Consider the following 16,753-nt stretch of genomic DNA (forward strand, 5'->3'; position numbering starts at 1 on the left):
TGGGAATGCATTTATTAGAGAGGCTAAGAATGACCTTTCCTAGTCAAGTTGAATTTTTACTTACAAATCTTACATAGTGGTTAAATTCAACAAAGGGAATTCTCTTTAGATCTTTTCGTAGCAACTTTGGTTCTTTTTTTTTAGACATTTTACCGTCCGAACAAAAATAACAATGAAGGGACTGGACAGTAATGGATAAATCTCATCCAGGTACTGAACTGGCTATGAATATCTTTTGGTAAACTCATAGCCTCCGATTTGAAGAGATTCTTAGCATGGCATGTGAAAATCCCACTAATTTCAAGCCCTGGCCAGATGCGTATTCTCGAACTGGAATCAGTGGCTAAAAAGCAGCCAGCGTATCGTTAGTCACAATACAACAGTAAGGTTGTGAACATACCTGAGCAATGTTCAAGGTCTAGAGCATTGGAGGATGGGCAGGACAAGACAGGACAGAACAAAAATAAAGGAAGAAAAAAAGAAAAGACAAAACAGTGACTATGAGGCCAGCCTCAAGTTGATACCCCAAATCAGACCAAGCCCACCCACATGGTCAGGCAAAAAAGGAAAAAAAAAAGAAGCACAAAAATTTAAATAAAATAATATCAATTAACAGTAGATTATTCATTACCAGCAAAGGTAATGAAAACATGCCAAGGCATTCAACAGACAAATTCTACTGACTCTTCATCTAAACAATGCATCTATCACCACCATCTTTCAGTCAATCAATCAATCAGTCCATCAATATTAAAGGAGAAGATGTCTGCTGTAGAACGAAATCTGTCCAGGGTATATTTGAGGCTGGCCTTATAGGGAAAAAAAGCAATGCCAAAAAATATCCTTTTTTAAAAAAAAAACAACCAAAAAAATTATCTTTCAATTTAGAAGGTTTTTTTTTAAAGCAATAGGTAAGTAAACAGAAATAATCATGCCCAATTAACCTAAGGCAGTGATAATACTGAAGGGGAAAAATATGATCTGATCCTCAACTGTTTTGCTTAGTTAGCTACAGCAAAGAAAAAGAGAAAAGAAAAGTGCAGGTTCTATGCAAAGGAAAAGCCATTACAGCACAATACAGTACCTGCTTGTTTAGGCCTAGCATATTGCAGACCATATCTCGGGAATAGGGCTGCTCCAGCACATACCGCAACAAGGCAGTCTGAGGCTCAAACAGATCCTTGAAAACAAGAATAAAAGCAAACAAATCCCAACCTATTGGCACAAAATAAAAATAAAATTATGAAAACTGAAATCAAATGCACTGTCCACACAAAGCAGTGTTTGGTAATGTTGACACCCGGGAGCGCTAACACACACACACACACACACACACACACACACACACACACGATACTCCCAGACAGCCTTCTGCACATCCTTCCAGTAAAACAGACACACACACGATACGCTCACATTTGGCTGATAAGGTCATTCGTTCTTGCAATATTACCTGGGCATTCACGCATTAAGAACTCACAAAACTTTCTACAAGCAAACTGAAATTTCTGGTGGGATGGATGGAAATTTTACATAAGACTTTAGATTCTTTTTAAGAAAAATGTCCAGCCTATTTTGTGAAGAAGCATATGACAGTGCCCAGACCTAAAAAGACTGCCAAATGCTGAAACAAAGTATTAACTTAGATCGGGGTATCAAACTTGAGTTGTCATGGTGTGGTCACATGAAATATTGCGACTTTCTCCCCATTTGCTAAACTGGGTGTGGGCGTGGCCAATGTGTGATGCATCTGGCCTTTGGGCCATGAGTTTGACACTCCTGGAATAAATATATGTCCAATTATGTCTTTTATCTCAAATGCTTTTTCTACCAGAATTGTATTTCAGGCTTCATTTGTTTAGAGGACAGGAGTGATTTGTTACAAATATTACGCAGCATCTGGCAGAATCATCTATCTATAGAAAGGGAAATTAGACTTGTGCAAAGCATCTATAAAAGAGAAGTTTTACAATGCATTCACCCTCAATAAAGCAGTAAACCTCTTTTCGAGTCATTAAAATGGTTATGAGGTCTGCAGGGCTCATGTGGCTGCTTTGGAAGATGTTCCCAGTTGCCTCCAGGCACGGAGCCACTCTGCTTCAATGGCAGTTCCACTAGAACTTTTTTTTTTTTTTGGCAATGTACAAATCACTGGGGAGAGTTTCTGAAACAGCTGCAGGGACTCATTTACTCAGCTGCTCCAAAAACCTGGGGGGGGGGGAAGCCTCTTCATTTTCACTGAAGCCTAGTAGACAAGAAGTTCCTATTTCACCATCTTTATGGCTTTATTTTCCAAGCATTTTACATTGGAAAATTAAGAGCAAAAATCATAGTTAAAAGAAAGGTGTAAATTTATCCCCCAAGCTTTAATTGATATAAAAGCAGTACTCACTAAAGGTGCAGATGTAACTAGATGCAGCTAAAACTGCATCTTATTAATAAAATGAAGTTTGTATTTTATTTGGATTTTTTTCTATTAGCTCTAGAATCTGATGGAAATGCACCATTTCCTCATTAATAATCTTTTAGCAGGGTTTTTTTAAAAAAATAATTATTGTTGCTACACTCTTGTTTCTTTTATATTTCTGTGATTTGGAATAATTGTTTTGTTACTTATAGGGTGCCTAAAACCTGGTGGGTCATAGTTCAAATCAATCATAAACAATATTGGAAGAGGTACTATTGCATGTAGAGTATGCATGCTTTATACTATGCCCATGTCTGATCCTGAATTTTTGGATTTTGGGAAGAATCCTTTTTTAAATATTTTGCTTTGCTTTGCTTTGAAAAAAAATGAAGGAATGTCTGAGACATCTTGCTGCTGTCAAAAACTTTCCAGGGCTAGTAAGAAAAAGTACCTTTACTTTACTTTATGGCTAGTAAGATACTTTATTCTCCTTTCTTGATGTAGGTAAGAGAAAAAGAGAGAGAAAAAGAGGGAGAAAGGGAGGGAGGGAGGGAGGGAAGGAAGGAAGGAAACGTTTTCCAGAATTAGTGCAATGTTTGTGATATCTTCTAAGAGTTCAAAAAATAAATAAAAACCAACCTCCCACATACACACCTGTTTAATGTTTTTTAAACAAGCACTCAATTATCAAGCTAAATCTCAATTTTCACTGAATTTTTGAAATAGGATTAATATTCTTTATTCTATTATATTTCAAAGCATTCACAAAGGTCACATGCACATATACCTTATCATATGGCAAAAGGCCTTTCAGTGGAAAACGAAGTGTTGTTGGGTCCAACTTCCATGAATTGCAAATAGCACCAGAGTTGTTCACTACAGGAAGAAGACTACATCGTCCTGGATATCAAAGAAAGAAAATCACAAAGTATATCATTCCCTAAATGTAATGATTACCATAATTGGGTTATTGTTACTTAGCTTTCTCATAAACATGCCAAACGTTCTACAGATGGCTACAGGTTATATTTTATAAGTATTTTAAATATCAACATGTCCCATTTTCAGATATTTTAGATAATCAAGTTATCCTGAGCTATATGAATAGCAAATTTCAACTTTTCAGTTATTATTTTTCACTGTTATTATTATTAGATACAACAACATGAAATCACATCTGCCAATTCTTTAGCTGGCATTGGCCTTCATACACATCCCCAGAACTTATCGTATTTTTCAGAGTATAAGACGCACCAAGGTTTTGAAGAGGCAAATTAAAAAAAAAGTTTTTATATTCTGCAGACCTCTCACAAATTGCCTGTTTTTTTGCGAACCCCGCCCCCTTTTAAAGGCATGACTAGCTTTCAGGAAGCTTGTAGAGTGCTCCTGCGGGGTGGGGACACCCCAAAACTAGCAAAAAACAGCCCATTTATTGCTAAAACGGGCCCATTTTTTGTCAAAAAAATTGTATGCATAGCTTTTAGGAGGCTTATAGAATGCTCCTGGGGGCTGTGGCAAAATTGGGCAACAAGCGGTCCATTTTTCGATCATCTCTGCCCTCCCCAGCCCCCTAGGAGCACTCTGCAAGGCTCCTAAAGGCTCTGCACGGCCATTTTGGTGAAGGGGGTGGGGTTTCAGAAGGCAAAAAATGCTGTATTCAGTGTATAAGACGCACCCAGATTTTCAGCCTCTTTTTTGATGGGAAAAGGTGCATCTTACACTCCGAAAAATACAATATGTTGCACATAGGATATGTGCAGATCCAAGCAGTGTGGTCTTTAGCAACAGACAGTTGGAAATATCATCAAAGTGAAGATTATACAACACATTTATATATTTGCCCATCTTATATTAAACTCTGTGCACCTCCCAGTCACAAGGTTTTCTAAGTGCCATTCAAGATTTTTGGTAGTGCACACACAGTGTGCTGATAACCACTGGGACTATGATGGCCAGTTTATGCCATAATCTTTCAATTTCAATTTTCAGAACTTGATATTTTGTGAGCTTCTCCAATTCTCTGTTGACTGTTCTACCATCCCCTGGTATTGCTACATGATAATTTCTTCTTTTCAACCACAGTTAAAATGCTATGTCTGCTATGTTATGTGTCAAGACTTTAATCAGCTTGTATTTGAAAATCCCACAATATTTTAACCTGCTCATTTTTTACTATTTTTTCAACTTTTATGTTTTTCAGTTTTTCATTACTGGCACATGATAATTTTTGTAGATGTTAGAGCTAATCATTTTTCAACTATGCTATGTCATTGGTTATATCAGTTTGTATGAGCTGCACATATGATCTACTGTTTCTTCTGCTTCTTTGCACAATCTGCACTTTGAATCGTTTGATGATTCCCCCCCCCCCTCCAATTCTGGCCTTGATTGCATTAGTTGATTAGCTTGCTGTTGAGCAGCCAAATCAATCCTTTGGCTTTTAAAAATTTTTTCTAGTGTACCAGTTCCAAACGATTGCAAGGTTTTATCTTTATTTACTTTTCTTTGAGTCTTTTGTAGAAATTGACCATGCAATATGGTATCAATAGCACTTAGACTTCAGAGTGCTTCCCAGCCCTCTCTAAGTGATTTACAGTGTCAGCACATTGCCCTCAAAATCTGACTCCTCATTTTATCGACCTCGGAAGGATGGAAAGTTGATTTCAACCTTGATCTGGTCAAGATCGAACTCCTGGCAGTGGGAATGCAAAGTTAGCCTGCAATACTGCATTCTAGCTACTGTGCCACCACAGTAATGGCTTTCTTTGCCAGCATTCTGCTTGTATTATTACATTATTTCAATATTCATGCTTTGTTTCCTGTTCATTCAGTCTTATTATTATATACAGTTGCTATTATTAGGGACTCTCATTTTATAGACAAAAATATATAATCCAAAGATCTAATCTTTAGAAATGCTTTCTATAGTACCCTGGCCATGAGCGTTGGACCTAGCCATTGAACCCTGCCCCTTTGCAAGGGTTTTCTTTATTCCTCCCTAATTTGTACATTGATTCAATTAACAGTACAAATGTAGACAGCTGACGTAATAGAGTTATGATAAAAACAAAACATAGGACAAAATCAACCACAACAATTGCTATGCATCAGGAGAAGATAATTAACATAGATATACTCCTAAAGAAAAAAAGATGCATTACTGAGTAAATCAATATTCCCAACCCAGGGCCCCCTAAAGGGAGCCAGGTTTTTACAGATTTGTGAAAGTTCACTGAGGTATGGGCCATGCAGGTCTCAGGAAGAATGCTGTTCTATAGGACATCCACTAAGAAAGCACATTTCCTAGGCTTCACTAGATGTAAGTTCATCTTGATCTTACTGGCTTGGCAGAAATAACAATGAATAGAATCCCACAGATAACCAGGATCTAAGCCATGATACACCAGGGGCCAGTCATTCTTTCTTAGTGCAGCTTATTTCATAAGGCCGTTGTTCTGGGATACAGTGGCTGGTGGCACAATGGTTAGAATGCAGTATTGCAGGCTACTTCTGCAGACTGTCAGCAGTTCAATTCTCCTGGGCTCAAGGTTGACTCAGCTTTCCATTCTTCTGAGGTCAATAAAATGAGAACCCAGATTGTTGGGGGCAATATGCTAACTCTGTAAACTGCTTAGAGAGGGATGTAAAGCACCGTGAAGTGGTATATAAGTCTAAGTACTATTATTATATGAACTACTTTGAGCTCTCAAAAGAAGAAGAGGATAGAAATGCAATAAATTAGTCCATGTAAACTTATCATGTCATATTTAACCTGATGACCAAATCTGTAGCCTGTTTTGTTTTTATACCAAGATATAGATTAGAGCTTAGGAACCAATGATAACTATCGGTAATAGACATATCAAATGCCTTCAAACTTCATAGGCTAGAGAGATAATCCCTCAGTTTCCACAAGTACAATTGCTACATACACAGTAAATGCTTACCGCAGATGGAATTTATCCTTGCTGTAGGCCTGAAGGAATCCACAAAATCCGATACAAGGTTACCTAACAACTAAAAAAACATACCAAACAGGAAAACATGATTTAAACTCACTAGTTACAAATTACAGATTAATTCAAACCCAGAAATCACAACTTGAAAGTACAATGGAAACAATTTCTAACAATTTACACAGTTTGCATAACAACTGCATTCTGCAAGTTATGAGTTGCAAATGATATAATTTACAGGATGCCTTATTTTTAGGTTTTTTAATCTGTGTGTGTGCACGCACGCCTTTGAGTCAGTGTTGACTGCTGGTGACTAAGTGGACAAGCCTGTGCAGTATACTTGGCAAGATTTTAAAATAGTTTGCCATTGCCTTATTCCTAGGGTTAAGAGAGACTCTGGACCTAAGTCACCCAGCTAGCTTTGTGCCCAAGGCAGGACTAAAATTCATAGTCTCCTATTTTCTATCTTGATGCCTTAACCACTACACCAAACCTGGTTTTTTATCTGTATTATCTCTTTCATATTCTTTTAAACCTGTATTTCTATTCATTTTTCTTTATAAACAACTTAAAAATATCTTCCTGTCCTGTCTGTCCATCCATCCATCCAATTTCTTAAACTGCCCATCTACTATCTACTGTATTTACTTCCTAAGGTCCAACATTGGATTTAAAAAAATAAAATAAACACCAAATCTTACCCAGTGAGGAAGTTTTCCTTCAGGATACAACTTTCGGATTTCTGTGACGGCAAAGTAAGCAGGTAATAAACATGCATTCCTTTCCAAAATATATGCAACAACCTAAGGGGAAAAAAATCAACAAACCAGAGAAGAGTTTTATATATACATTAAAAATCAACATTTGAAACAGTACAAAGTGAAATCTTGTCCAGAGCTATAGTTAGATTCCCATGTCTTCTTTCAGAAATAATTCCATTTCATTGTTGTTCAATTAAAAAAAAAGATATTTACTATTTACTGGAGTAGCCCTACTTCCCAAACCTTTGCCATATTTCTGAAGATTTTGTGAATTCCTATAAACATGCTCTTGTTTCTCAATGATCCTACATAAATTATGGGACTATTTGACGTGAGATAAATTTTCCTGCTGGAATTAAATAAATATATATCCAGTTTTTAAAACATGCTCAAAATATGCTGGGCACATTTCAATTATTTAAATTAAAATTAGGTTTATTTAAATTGTACATGTTACTGAGTAAAAATACTATACATATGCAATGAAAATTGCATTTCCAAGAAGACTGGAGAATAACGAAGAGTCTTTTGATTTGTTTTAGGATGTAACACAAAAACAGCAAAGCAAACTGAATTTAAATAATACAATCCACATATTTTTAACGTCGCTTTAAATAACTGCCTATGCTGAGTACTTCAAGGAAGCAATATCAATTGAAAAGTGTTATTACTACCTCTAAGCAAATATAGTCTGCAAATTACAAAAGAATTTAATTAGCAGAAAAGCCTCAAAATGTTTCTCAGTTCTCTCTTTTTGAAACATTTACTGAATTGTTGAACTGTTCCACTAGAAAACAGCAAGAAACTCAGATCTAGTTTTCTCCATTTATATGCTTACCTCTCTTGCTGCTAATAGTTGCTGCACAACAGCAGAGCTCACAGTGTTAGGAATAGTTAGGATTTTCTCCAGGATGCCCTTCAAAAGGTCTCGTACCCCCTGTAACACATAGATCAAATTACAAAGGATATTATGCCAAAATGCAAAATTCACTTTTTAATTTTGTATAAATGAACTAGACTTGTAACACTAATATCAAATTGTACAAAACATGTTATATCTGTCTATACATAAGCCTTTTCATTCAAACTGTGCTTCGCAATCTGCCATTTCTCTAAAAAAAAAAAAAAACCCACACAAACCATCTGCATAACTTTTTCAGGTGAGTTAATGTTTTTCAGCTTTCTGGTTAGAAGTTGCTTCTCTTCTAATTTAGAACTATGTGCAGGAACAAATTAATGAGCAGTGATCTTCTTGATGGTGTAGAATCAAGGCAGGTGACACATTACTTCCTGTGTTTGATATCTCCGTTTATCTCTAAGGGCTGTGCCATGACCCTGGCCCAAGCCTCTAAAAATCCTTCTTTTATATCTGGGTCCTACAAATCAGATGAGCATGCCAGTTTAGGGCGTGTCAAATTTTTCAGTTTCCAACTTCTAAACATTAGGGGTGCTCAAAAGTTGTGACATGCCTTGGGGATGGTAAAGATAATTTTGGTTACTTTAATTTAGATGTGCTTGGTAAGTAACTACATAAATATCGTAACTTTTTAACATTCTGTTTGTTTCATCTCATATAATCATATAACAATGAGTAAAGAAATGGTTGAAAAAGACAATGGATGTGCCAACCCATTTGAAATGTGTAAATCCTTATGACTAGAAATACTTGTATTGTTGACTGATCTGATAATAACTGAGATTGTAACATCAGTAAAATAGAATCACTGGAGCAGGTAATTAAGGTCTTTCCAATTCTACAACTGAATTCATTACAGACCGTTATACTTCATAAGTCATTATAATCTATGTTAGAGTGAATTATGAGTAAACTATAGCTCTATCTCAGTAATGGCTAACCTTTTTTGGCTCCCGTGCCAAAAGCGGGGGGAGCGCAGGGGGGTCGTGAGCGGGTGTGCCACACCCATAATGCTATGCCTGCGCACCCTGCAGTCGCATGCGACCAGCACCACCACCCCGCTTTTAGCCTTTTTTAGGCTTCCCCGAAGACTCTAGAGGGCAAAAACCGGACCTACGAGCAAACCGGAAGTGTCTTCCAGTTTGTCCCTAGGTCAATTTTTCATCCTCCAAAGCCTTCAGGGAAGCCTCCTGAAAGCTCCAAAGGGCAAAAACCAGACATATGAGGAACCCGGAAGTTCGGGAATGGTGACTTCCAGTTTGTCCGAAAGGCTGATTTTCAACTTCCGGAGCCTTCAGGCCAGAGGGCTAAAAACTGCTCTATGGACAAAAAGGAAGTCACTTCCAGTTTGCTCGTAGGGCTGGTTTTTGCCCTCCGGAGCCTTCAGGAGGCTTCCCTAAAGTCTCCAGAGGTCAAAAAACGGCCCTATGAGCAAACCAGAAGTATGTTCATGAACACGTGTGCCATAGGTTCGCCATCACAGCTCTATCTCCTACCTTTATGATAGACATTTAATTTTATATATTATATATTGAACATATTTCACATCATATGGGGTTGGAGATGGTTTATTGCTTGTTTATATGCTGTATGCTGCCCAGAGTCATACTGTTTGACTTGAGCAGCCTTATAAAACTTAAGAACAAATATATAGATTTAAGTATATGGCTAGATACAAAATACAAAAAAGCTATTATTGTTGTATAATAAAAATAGGACGGATGTATAGTTATTACCTTGTAGTCTACACCACCAATTATTTTTTGAACAAGTTTAAATGTCAGAGACCAAAGCTGTGTCCTTTCCCATTCTAGATTGTCAGAATTCAGCAGAGATTCACAAACCATTCTAGGAAAATTAAAGAAAAAACACAATGAGTGGTATCTTTTCTAAGCAGAGCTGATGTATTATTATTATTATCTTTAAGCATCTGACTGTCTGTAATAAATTCTCTATTGCAGTTTATCTGAAAGAAACATACCTGGGTGGCAGTAACCCAGTCTCCACAGCCATTGCTAAACAATCATATAGAAAAGAAATTCTTTTAGGACTATGTTGACTATGTATGAACCTTACAATCCACTGAACACACTGTTCATGAGATTCCTGTAAGATAAAAAATTATATACATTCAATGACATCACAATTTGTTAAAAACCATTAAAAAAATTAACCTTGATAAAAAATTCCCACAACCTATTGCAATCTCAGTGCAAGAATTGACAATTGAACAGTTTTGGCTTGTATCATTCTTATTTTGATAAAACCTTTAAACTAAAATAATTAAAAGTCTTACAAACCCAAATGCCCATATATAACTAGAAGCTGGAAACAGACATTGACAGGATTTTTTTTAAAGAAAAAGATGGCAATATCCTATTCAAAAACTGCTCAGCAGGATCTGCCCCTAGTTAGATACTCTGTCAGGGAATTTACAGATATGACAGGTAGCCAAGACATTGATAGAAAATATTAGGTTTATAAAAATTATCAATGTATGAAATTACTGGAGGAATTGGAACTGGATGTCATTAAAAAACTAGCAAGTAAAATACTCACCTGGGAAAGATTGCTCCAGAACTGTCGAAAGGCACTCAAACAGCTGATTAATTTAGTTCTCTCATCTTCTGGGGTATCCATAAACATGCTAATACAAGTAAAGCCCAGTTATTTATAAAGCATTTCATCATTAGTTATTACAACAGAATCTCTAGTGTTATATCAGAAAATGTTTACATTACACTTACCCAGGAAAAGCTTCCTCTATGACTTCTGTTTTCTATAAAAGAATTTAAAACATTGTATTATCCTAAGAACAATTTAGCTTTTATCCTATGCCACCTATATGCCATGTTTAAAACAAAGTACCCAGAACAGGCAGAGGAAGAAACATTCTCAAGTAAAACCCTATCTACTGATACCAGTTAACTAAAGGAAAAGTTCTCCTCTATGTAGGTAAACAAGTGAAAAAGGTAAGCACAAAGCCAGTAAACGAACAACCCCACTTCAAGTATCACTCAATGGTCTAAACTTATAGACAGAGAAATGAAAATATTTTGGGTAGGGAGGAGAGGTTGATAAAAATATCGATAAAATTCAAGGTATTTTACTACATGAGATAGAGAAAGAAAAATGGAACAGAAACAAGGGCTCGCTATTGTTCTGTGCCAGCATCTGTCAATAAAATATTATCCTACATATGTATTCTAGGCACATACTGTCAGCTAGCCTGCTGCTTGTTCCCATAGACAGTAGAGAATCTTTCTGGGCTTTGCTTATCTCTCCAAGGTTATTTTTTCTAGTTTTGGTATACAGCAGCCCCCTGGTTGCCTAGCTACAAGGGGGTTGGCTCTACAGTTTACTTCTATTTGCTGTTTCAAGCACTTTGCTTCAGATCTTTTCTGAAACTTGTTGCTTTCGCTTCATTCCTAGTAAAAGTACTTTTTCTGAATCTATGGAGCCAAGGATTTTTCTTTTCTAGGAAATGGAAATGGACAGAGGCAGCCCTGATATATAGACATCTACACAATGTATAGAAAATACAAAGTCCATATTGGGAGGCCATTAAGAAAGCAAAAATAATCCCACCACTAATAAAATATCTATAAGCACTTGCCCCACATCTCAAAAAAGAATGATCTGGAACTGGAAGGGGAAGAGATGAAGCAATTCCCTTGTGAGGAAGAAATCCCAATGTTGGGAACTATTACATCTGCAAGAGTGATGAATGGCAGAAAACAGAGGTGTCTACGTGATGTGCTGCACAAAGCAAAAGGGGTTTTCATCTCTCATAGTTTTAGAACCTGAAGATCCAGCCAAGGTATAGTCTTCACTTTGCCAACAATAGTTATGCCCATCAACTGGAACTGCTTTAATATTTATTTATTTGTTTGTTTGTTTGTTTGTTTGTTTGTCTTGTATGCCGCCCACTCCCGGAGGACTCTGGGCGGCTCACAAAAGACAAGGAGCCTAGCTTATCCAAGATGAACAAGACTATCCAGAATAACTGAAGGTTACATGGAAGCCCAAAGACAAGCGCCTTGCCTTCTTAGTGGAGAAGAAGCAAGGACTATTTCTGTGGCAATTCTTCATTTTCCCTAGAGGCACCTAATCTATAGGGGAGTCGGGATATTAGAGTTAGATGCGGTTGGACCTCATCTAGGTTGTCCTAACAGAGTGACCATTAAAGATCCATCTCCTCCAGTTGTTGTTCATGGAAGCAAGAAGCACCAGTTGTCACTACTACTACTACTACTATTGCTACTACTACCTCTCCTCCTCCTCCTCCTCTGTTGTTGGCTAGTTCATTCTCTTTTTTTCCTTCTCCTTCTTTCTCCTCCTCCCCACCTCCCCTTCCCCCTTTGATTTCTCCATCATCTGCCTTTTGCAGGTTTCTTTCTCGCCAGCAGCCATCTAAATCCAGCATGCACACTCTCCCTTTCCACCCCTATCTCCCCGCAGCGTTCCCCATCAGGCGGTGATCATCCTTTTGATTGATGATGATGATGATGATGACTGGCCGTGGCGGGCGGCGGGACTCACCACCACTTCCTCGAAGATACTCTGCAACTGCGCCTCCATCGGGACCGCCATGGTGCGACCCGAAGGTTTTAGTTCGCCACGATCCGGGCGGGAGAAAAAGCAACAGGATCGCTTTTTCCCTGTCGATGCTTCCCTTTCCGGAAGTGTTCAGGAAGGCGCTTCCTTTCACATCCGGGTCGCGGGTAGCTGGTAGAGGAATACTATTACTGCTGGCGGTGGTTGGGAGGGGGATGCTGTAGCCTTTATCCCTGCAACGGATTGGAGGGTTAAGAACCTAGAGCTCCCATCTGCTTGCTTTAAAGCACGGGTCTCCAACATTGGCAACTTAACGACTTGTAGACTTCGACTCCCATAATTCCTCAGGTGGCTGAGGAATTATGGGAGTTGAAGTCCACAAGTCGTTGGAGACCCCTGCTTTAAAGTTCAGTGAAGCGCGCCAAACTCGGATGAAAAGCATCTTCCAGCGGTGGAATTGGCGAGCTCCTCGATTTCCTAAAGAAATAGACACCGCATTGCACCCCGATTGCACAACACACATTAGGAGTGACTCCAGTCATTGTTTCTCTGCTCCGATTTTCTTTAATAACAAAAAACGAGCAGTATTCCTCCAGAACTTAAATTTGGTGGCCGAATCCAAACGTTTAAGACTGTTTATAAGTTTGCAAACTACACAGCCACCAATTGCACCAACTTCCTTGACTTCTCACAAGACATGACTAGAAAATAATTTGAAAAACCTGGAGGCCACTCTTGGATTTCTTGCCGGGGAAAGGGGGGGAAAAAACCTAATGTTTTGATTTTGGAATTTGATGATTAACATCTGTTTTGATAACAAAAATATTGTGAAGTGTTGAAGTTATGCATGTTTCATTTGTATTTATAGTCCTTATGTAATGGTTTACATTTAAGATTAGAAGATTTTTGTGCTGTTAGTTTGAATATTGATTATTAGTATTTTTAGGGTTTTTTAAATGTACTTTTTGTCATTGAAATGTTCTTGAATGTTTTATTTGAGTATAAATGAAATTTGGAAATGTTGATAGGGAATTAAATGAGTAGATCATCTTTGATTAAAGAAATATTGTGAAATTTTAAAATTATGCATGTCCTATTTATTATTTAGATAAGTTAAACTTTTAAAGGAGGAGAAAAAGCATATAAAACTCAAAGAAATAGTGCAAGACCGGAAGATGTGGAAGATTTTATGTGGCCCATAAAATCGCCTAAAATCAGACAAATGGATGATATCCATCATCAACATAGCATGGACAGTCATTTGCATAATGCACTGAGTTATTTTATAATATGAAAAGGTTATTTTTTTTAACTTAATGTTTAATACCAAGGTGTCCACTGCATTTTTTACAAATATTAAAAAAGAAAAGATAAAAGGAACTTACTAGAAAGATACATAAATATGAGTTTTCTAATTTTACAGCACTCTTTAAGTGGTTTTACAGAGTCAGCATATTTTCCCCAACAATTTGAGTCTTCATTGTTCTGATCTCAGAAGGATGGAAGACTGAGTCAACCTTGAACCAGTCAGGATCAAACTCCTGCCAGTCAACAGAATTAGCCTGCAATACTGCATTGTAAACACTATGCCACCCTAGCTCTTATATTTACAGGTAGTCCTTGAGTTACGACCACAATTCAGCCCAAAATTTATGCTGCTAAGTGAAACTTTTGCTAAGTGAGCTTTGCCCCATTTTATGACCTTTCTTTCCACATTTGTTAAGTGAATCACTGAAGTTAAATTAGTAACAAGCTTCTCCATTGACTTTGCTTGTCAGAAGATAACAAAAGCTGAACGCATGATCCTAGGACATTGCACCAATCGTAAATATGAACCAGTTGCCAAACATCTGAATTTTGATCACATGACCAAGGGGATGCTGCATCAGTTATAAGTGTGAAAAACGGTCATAAGTCACTTTTCCAGTGTTGTTGTAACTTTGAACACTCACTAAATGAACTGTTGTAACTCGAGGACTACCGGTCCGACCTGCTTAGAAACCATGCTGTCAGTTTATAGTTGCCTTATTGTATGATATATTGTGTATAAGGCAGTGCTGGCAAAACCTTTTGGCACCAAGTGCTGAAACGGGAGCGTGCGAGCATGCACATGAGCACACATGACAAAACCCAGAAGAACAGCCACCTGGCGCACATGCACCGAGAATTTGATCCGGTTTATGGCACATGCATGCGCACTGGCCAGCTGGACTTCATGCACACATGCGAGCCAGAAACTGGAAGACCAGCTGGCTGGTGCGCATGCATGCACCAGAAACTGGAAGAGCAGTTGCCCAGCGCACGCATCCATGTCAGGCGGCTGCTCTTCTGGTTTCCAGGGCTCCCGCACACGTAAAGACCAGCTGGCCGGTTCACTGGAAACTGGAAGAGCAATGGGTAACTGCTTGCATGCCTGGAGAGAAGGCTCTGCATGCCACTTCCACATGTGTGCCATAGGTTCACCATCACGGGTATAGGGTAACCTTACTTGACTGGATTTGGTTAAACCTGTTTTGGAATACTATCCCAACCAATACTGTTTAGTTTTCCATTGCTGCATTCTCTTAAATTTTAAGTGCCAATGAGATGTTGGTACAGGTAGTCCTCAATTTATAAGTTCATTTAGTGACCATTCAAAGTTATAACGGCGCTGAAAAAAGTGACTCATGACCGATTCTCACACTTACAACTGTTGCAGCATCTCCATGGCCACGTGATCAAAATTCAGATGCTTGAGAACTGACTCACATTTATGACGGTTGTAGTGTTTGCAGCGTCACCTTTTGTGATCTTCTGGCAAGCAAAATCAATAGGGAAGCCAGATTCACTTAAGAAATGTGTTACTAACATAACAACTGTAATGGTCGTAAAATGGAACAAAATTCACTTAACAAATGTCTTGGTTAGCAACATAAATTTTGGGCGCCATTGTAGTTGTAAGTCGAGGACTAGCCTTATTTAGTTTTCTTGAAGGAAAATATTTCTTCCAAAGTTGAGCAAAGTTTATTGTGACAGCCATGATGTAGCTCAGTAAATTGAGCAGTAATGTGAGCTTAATCAAGTGGCTTCTATTTGTTGGTTTAGATGGAATTGTAGTTGGAAGGCCAGAAAGATCAGTTTGGATCTGATAGGATTAGACTAAGAAAGGAGGTTCGTTTGACTGAGATAATGTCCAAAAGCCAGGGAGGAGAAAGGGTGCAGTTTCCAATTTGTTAGATTTATTTCCTCCACAGCGTAAGATTTAATGCCAAGCATGAGGAATCAAAGTTACAGAATTTCGAAACAATTCTATTAGTGAGCTCATTTCTTTGGAATCTTATTTTCCCAGAAAGAATGTTTGCAAGAAGGATTTATGTGTATTTATGATAATTCAGTAATGTAATTTTTCATCTGCTGTTTGTGCTTACAGATATTGCCGATTCTCAGCCTTGGCACAAACTCTTAAAGTATGCAATACACCCACGTTTCCCACTGCTTGCACATGCACATACAACCAAAGAGGACAATAGCAGGGTGTGGCTTTGATCGCAGGAAGAAAAAAACAGAATGTCCATTGGCTGTTGTTGATTTAAAAAAAGAATTCCAGAAGTCACCCTTTGCATGCAAAACAGCACAGGAACCCAGAAGAATAGCACTGGATTAAAGAAGTGCTCACTGCTTTTCCTACCTCTGTTGTGCTTTGGCAACAAAACAAAATTGGGGTTCGGGTCTCAGAAGAAATGGAGAGGAAAGGATAGAGGCAGGATGGATAATGTCTTCTCGGGTCAATAACTGATAGCAGAAGACTTCTGTCTTTTTTGTTTGTTTGTTTGTTTTGTTTACTACCCTGTTTTCCTGAAAATAAGACTTCCCTGGATAATAAGCCCAATCGGGCTTTTGAGCACCTGTGCTAAAATAAATCCTCCCCCCAAAATAACCTCCCTTAAAATATTTAAATGCATGTGCAGTCAGTCTATGCCATTTCCTGAGAGTGGAGAGCGGGGAACATGTCCCACCACCCCACATGCACCTGCCATTTACGCAGAATGGTCTTGCGGAGACTGCTCCGGCAAACCCTAGCTACTGTCCCTTCTGTTAGTGGCAGCAACAAAAAGATTTCAGGCCCAGCGATGCTAGGGCTGGCAAGTGTGTGCCAGAAACATACAGAACTTCCGGC

The 16,753-nt window shown here is 38.2% G+C and overlaps 1 protein-coding gene across 3 annotated transcripts in view; it reads right to left on the minus strand.

Moving 5' to 3' along the window:
- Positions 1-12,719, minus strand: part of MED23 (mediator complex subunit 23) — a 41,845-nt gene extending 29,126 nt beyond the window's left edge. For 2 of the 3 annotated variants that reach the window (XM_032216199.1, XM_032216201.1), the window contains exons 1-11: positions 12,583-12,719; positions 10,788-10,819; positions 10,600-10,687; positions 10,022-10,146; positions 9,777-9,888; positions 7,963-8,061; positions 7,065-7,166; positions 6,355-6,424; positions 3,195-3,307; positions 1,085-1,180; positions 401-418 (exon numbers count right to left, since the gene is read on the minus strand). In XM_032216199.1, coding sequence (XP_032072090.1) covers positions 401-418; positions 1,085-1,180; positions 3,195-3,307; positions 6,355-6,424; positions 7,065-7,166; positions 7,963-8,061; positions 9,777-9,888; positions 10,022-10,146; positions 10,600-10,687; positions 10,788-10,819; positions 12,583-12,633 — 906 coding nt within the window. In that variant the 5' untranslated portion in view covers positions 12,634-12,719. The remainder of the gene's footprint in view (positions 1-400; positions 419-1,084; positions 1,181-3,194; positions 3,308-6,354; positions 6,425-7,064; positions 7,167-7,962; positions 8,062-9,776; positions 9,889-10,021; positions 10,147-10,599; positions 10,688-10,787; positions 10,820-12,582) is intronic. The other variant, XM_032216200.1, reaches the window with a different exon arrangement.
- Positions 12,720-16,753: the final 4,034 nt, after the last annotated feature.

This window comes from Thamnophis elegans, chromosome 4 (genome assembly GCF_009769535.1).
Source record: "Thamnophis elegans isolate rThaEle1 chromosome 4, rThaEle1.pri, whole genome shotgun sequence".
Classification (NCBI taxonomy): domain Eukaryota; kingdom Metazoa; phylum Chordata; class Lepidosauria; order Squamata; family Colubridae; genus Thamnophis; species Thamnophis elegans.